Genomic DNA, 4,829 nt, shown 5'->3' with positions numbered 1-4,829 from the left:
TTATACTATCTTCTAACTAAGTTAGCTAAGATATATATAGATCTAGTTATATATAAGACTAAGTTCTAATATTTAATACTAGTAGATCTAGATATATATATTAGAAGAAACTAGATATATACTAGATAGATTCTAGTATATACTAGAAGAACTCTAGAAGAACTCTAATTATTAGTTAAGGATAGCTCTTAACTAATAACCTCTATACTCTATATATACTATCTAAGAATAAAATAATAATAATATAGATTATAGATCTATAAATATACTCTATAGTTATATACTTAAGAAGATATAAAGACTTAATAAGATATAGTTATAGAGAGAAGGGAGTTTTTTCTTTTAAAAGGTCTCTTCTTATATAATAGCTTAGACTAGAGAAGATATATATCTATAGAGTAAACTACTCTACCTAGTTATATAATATTATTATTATTATTATCTATTCTATCTATATACTCTATATACTAGCCTAGTACTTAATAAGATCTAAGTAATTGAGATGACCTAATAGAAATCCCGTAAGATCGTGTGCTGGGTGGCCATAATTCCCATGGTGTCGTTGCCACCCACGACTTAATCAAGCAGCTATGGCCGCTACGAACTCATGTCAGTCCTCCAATGCCATTTTCAGTGCTGCAGATACCGCACAATTCGCACCAGGCAAAGATGAAGTCAAATCCCCAAGTCTCTCAAATGCGAATGCGTTAGCACGCTTTGAGTTTGAACCCGGCCTGTCCAAAGAAGGTACCAAGATCTTGATGATCGAGTGGGAGGACGATGTTTCGACCCGCACAATCTTGGGCTCCTGGCAGATTAGCTGGGAGAGCAAGACACATGTTCTCCCCGTCGACGACACGCCAACGCTCATTCCCCCTGAAGAACGCGCAGGTGAATTCCATAGGATGTACTTTCTCCTGCCGCCGGGCGTTCCAGTCCCTGGTATGGTCATACTAACCAAGGGTGAGACATATTGGCGCACAAACCCATTACCTGCGATCTTCCCACCAGAACTTGGCGCCAGTGCGAGACAAGCTGGAAAGAAGGGGGTTCTGCACACAATATGGGCTAAGAAGAGGCTACAGGCTTTACAGCGTGAGATTGATACAGAAAGCCAGAACAATGTTGAAGGGATCGGCTTGACAATGGCACTGCAAGAGAAGGAATGGATCGAGCAGAACTTTGGTGTTAGCGCACGCCCAAGCGGCCTGACCATCACGACTGGAGCCGGCACCAATTCTGCGGCGCCGTTGAGTCCAGGAAGCCCAAAGAGTCCTGGTGGTGGGCGTTTGATGGAGAAGCTGAAGGGCTTGAAGTTGAGCACCACAGATAAAGAACATCACTCCCCGGGAGGCATGTCTATTACCTCCTACGAGCCTAACACTTTATCACCCGAATCCTCTGATGTCGCTGTGTCCTCATTCTCGACATTCAAGGGTGCCATGCCTAGCCAAGTCACCACAAAGCTTCAATTCCGCCGTAAAGTCTCAACGCAAGGACCGCCTGCAGAAATTCTGGCACAACAACAACAGCAACATAATATAGGCATCGGGTCGCTCGATGCATTTGCGGTGGCACCGGCATGGGAGTCACGGGGCATACTCCAATATTCGTCGGCATTAGATGACAAAGCCGACGACGACAAAGAAGACGGTCTTTTCGCTGTCCCGATATCTCCGAGAAGCCCAGAAATGACCAAGAGCCCGTTCTCCTTCGCACGGAATGACATATCCAAGTACGTAGCAGGAAGACAGGCAGCGTGAAGGAGTGAGGCTGTTTGAATGCCGGCTAATACAATGCTCCAGAAGGATTATGTGTATCATGTCTCTTAATGTTAGGGGCGCTATGGCGTTTGGCATATTTTGACGTGACATCTGCATGGCGTGGCAGGAATACTACGAATCGACACCGTGGTCGTTGCCATGTAGTTTTGCTGTGATATTTGGTACGCTCCGATGTCAACAGACGCATGACCGAAAAAAGTGGGGCCTGGCGAATGCACATTCTAGGGAATGGCCAAACATGGCCATCGTTACATTATTCCATAAACAGGGCAATGTTCCGATAAATGTAGTAATTTTCTAGGCAACACAGAGCATGCAAATCTAACTCTTCTTGTCCCACTCACCTTTCATATGTGCATATTTTCGTATTCGTATCAACGCTCGCAAGCGGAGAAACCTCGCGGCAGCTAATTAACTGAAGCTACGACCGACGGATGTGGTCATTTTGTCATCACCACAAAATCGCGCCTCTGGACACTCAACGCGTTGAGTTTGGTCGCCTATTGTCGTAGACTCCTGGCAATGTCGAAACGACAAGCCGAAACACCACTCGAAGAGCTCGATGGTCGGTCGCCGCTGCTTAAGAAACATCGTACGGGCAACGACACCACGACACGAGCGCTGCCCTTCCATGAATATACAATCGGACATCGCGAATCACAGGCTTCAAGCATATCAACGCCTTCCTCAGCAAACTCAGAGATACTCGCTAAAGCTCACGAGAAGGTTAAGTACGACGAGGATGACGAGTCTGCGATTTCAACGACAAGGCGGCAGATGGCGCCGGAAGAAGGCTACGACGACCTCTACCTTGACACCATAAACAGATCAGTGCTTGATTTTGATTTCGAGAAACTATGCTCCGTCACGCTATCGAATATCAACGTATACGCCTGTTTAACATGTGGGAAATATTTCCAAGGAAGGGGACCAAAGTCATTCGCCTATTTTCATGCACTGGAAGAGGATCACCATCCATACATTAATATGGAGACGAAAAGGGTTTACATATTACCCGAAGGGTACGAGGTCAAAAGCAAAAGTCTGGACGATATCAAATACGTCGTTGACCCAAAGTACACGAAAATGGAAATGCAAACATTGGACATGAAGAGAGAGCCAGTGTGGGATCTCATGGGCCGCAAATATACCCCCGGATTCGTAGGCATGAACAACATCAAGGCCAATGATTACTTCAACGTTGTATGCCATGCTCTCGCTCACGTAACACCTCTACGAAATTTCTTCATGCTCGAAGACCTGTCCGCGAAGCCACAGCTCGCTCAACGATTTTCAATACTCATACGTAAGATCTGGAATCCACGCGCCTTCAAGTCTCATGTCTCGCCCCACGAACTCCTCCAGGAAATAGCTCTTCGATCTTCGAAACGGTACACCCTCACAGCACAATCTGATCCTGTTGACTTTCTTTCTTGGTTCCTGAATCATCTACATCTTGCGCTCGGTGGCTTAAAGACCAAACCTTGGACCTCCATCGTTCAGCGTGTCTTCCAGGGTCAGCTCAAAGTTGAATCACAAGCGATCACTGCTCGCGCTGCCCCCGGCGATCGTCTTCGATTCGAAGATGCAGACGTCCAAACTCAACTCTCACATTACCTGATATTGACTTTAGATCTTCCCGCAACGCCCCTCTTTCAAGACGATCAGGACAAGAACATCATCCCGCAAGTTCCGCTCACGACCATACTAAACAAATATGACGGCGTATCTGCGCAAGAACGACTAAACACCCGTGTGCGCTACCGCCTGATCCATCCACTTCCTCCCTACCTCCTCTTCCATGTGAAACGCTTCAGCGTCAATAAATTCGTGCACGAACGCAATCCTACCATCGTCACCTTCAACCCTCGCTCGCTAAATATGACGCCCTATGTTGAACCAAACCCGGCAATACATCCATCCATGGAACCCATATTGTACGATTTGATTGCGAATATCACACACGAGGCTGTGAGAACGCGCGACGATAGTGTCGAAGGCGAACAAGAGCGCAAAGTGTGGCGCGTACAGTTGCTTGATCGAGCTCTGGACGAATGGATTGAAGTGCAAGATCTATTTGTAGAGAATGCGAGGGCGGAGACGCTATTTACGAAGGAGAGTTACGTGCAGGTTTGGGAGAGGAGACGGTTGCCAAACCGAGCTCGAGATAAGGGTAGCGGGAGGGCTTGACAGCAGCGGCTTTATGTATGATGGCAGAGCTCTAGTTTGACACACAAATAGGCTTCTAGTAATGTTAAAATGCGCTATACGCCTACCATAGGAGTGCGTCTCACAACAGTGACCGGAGGGACCGAATAGCCCTAGTAGACGAGCACCCCTCTCATTCTTCAGTGGGTCAAGCGCAATAAGCTCTTATAATAGGCTCCCAAGATGACGACAAGTTTGCCAGCGTTATATATAGCTCACCACATAAACACAGAGATGCCGTTCACGTCCAAGATTACAAGACTCGGAAAGTCGAGTAGCAGGTGTATCTAGCGAAGTTATATATCGGACTAGAGTACTTGGTACGCCGAGACAAACAAACTACAGGTTTCGGATATCCTAGTAGCTAATTTACTTTTCACGAATTACTATAGCTAAACTATATAGACTCTCTATACTTAGAGTATAACACGATTAAAGCAAAGCTTATAGAGTTAAAAACGTGGTCTAAGTTATAAATCGAGCCCTTCTTACCTATTTTAGTATAACTCTTAGTATATATGATAATATAATATATTATTTATTAAGAGTAATAAAGTACTTAGTACTAATATTATCTTAAAAATATATAATACTAAATAGACTTCTCTTAAGAGTAGAAAAACTTCTTTATACTCTCTATAAGATTAAGTTTATTAATTTAGAGTAATATAATAATTTATATATCTTAATTAATAGAATATAATAAGTATAAAAAACTTCTCTTATACTCTAAGAAACTAAAACTAGTTAATTTAGAGTAATATAGTAATCTATATATATTAATTAATAGAGTATACTAAGTATAATAACTTTTAATATATATATATAGTAAATAAT

General features: G+C 43.7%; 2 protein-coding genes across 2 annotated transcripts; both read left to right on the top strand.

Annotated features, from left to right (window-relative positions):
- Window positions 1-538: 538 nt before the first annotated feature.
- On the top strand, window positions 539-1,945 carry EJ05DRAFT_480692 (uncharacterized protein; the record flags this gene model as incomplete). Its single annotated transcript, XM_033744912.1, has 1 exon — window positions 539-1,945. A coding segment is annotated over exon 1 (1,153 nt), but the record flags the coding sequence as incomplete, so codon positions are not given.
- A 113-nt stretch (window positions 1,946-2,058) lies between these two features.
- On the top strand, window positions 2,059-4,057 carry EJ05DRAFT_480691 (cysteine proteinase). Its single transcript, XM_033744911.1, has one exon. The coding sequence runs from the start codon at window positions 2,307-2,309 to the stop codon at window positions 3,972-3,974; it is 1,668 nt and encodes a 555-aa protein (XP_033595538.1). The 5' UTR covers window positions 2,059-2,306; the 3' UTR covers window positions 3,975-4,057.
- Window positions 4,058-4,829: the final 772 nt, after the last annotated feature.

The sequence above is a fragment of the Pseudovirgaria hyperparasitica genome (assembly GCF_010093815.1).
Source record: "Pseudovirgaria hyperparasitica strain CBS 121739 unplaced genomic scaffold EJ05scaffold_23, whole genome shotgun sequence".
Lineage (NCBI taxonomy): Eukaryota > Fungi > Ascomycota > Dothideomycetes > Acrospermales > Acrospermaceae > Pseudovirgaria > Pseudovirgaria hyperparasitica.
Note: the sequence above shows the minus strand (reverse complement) of the source record. Positions and strands in the feature narration are given on the sequence as shown.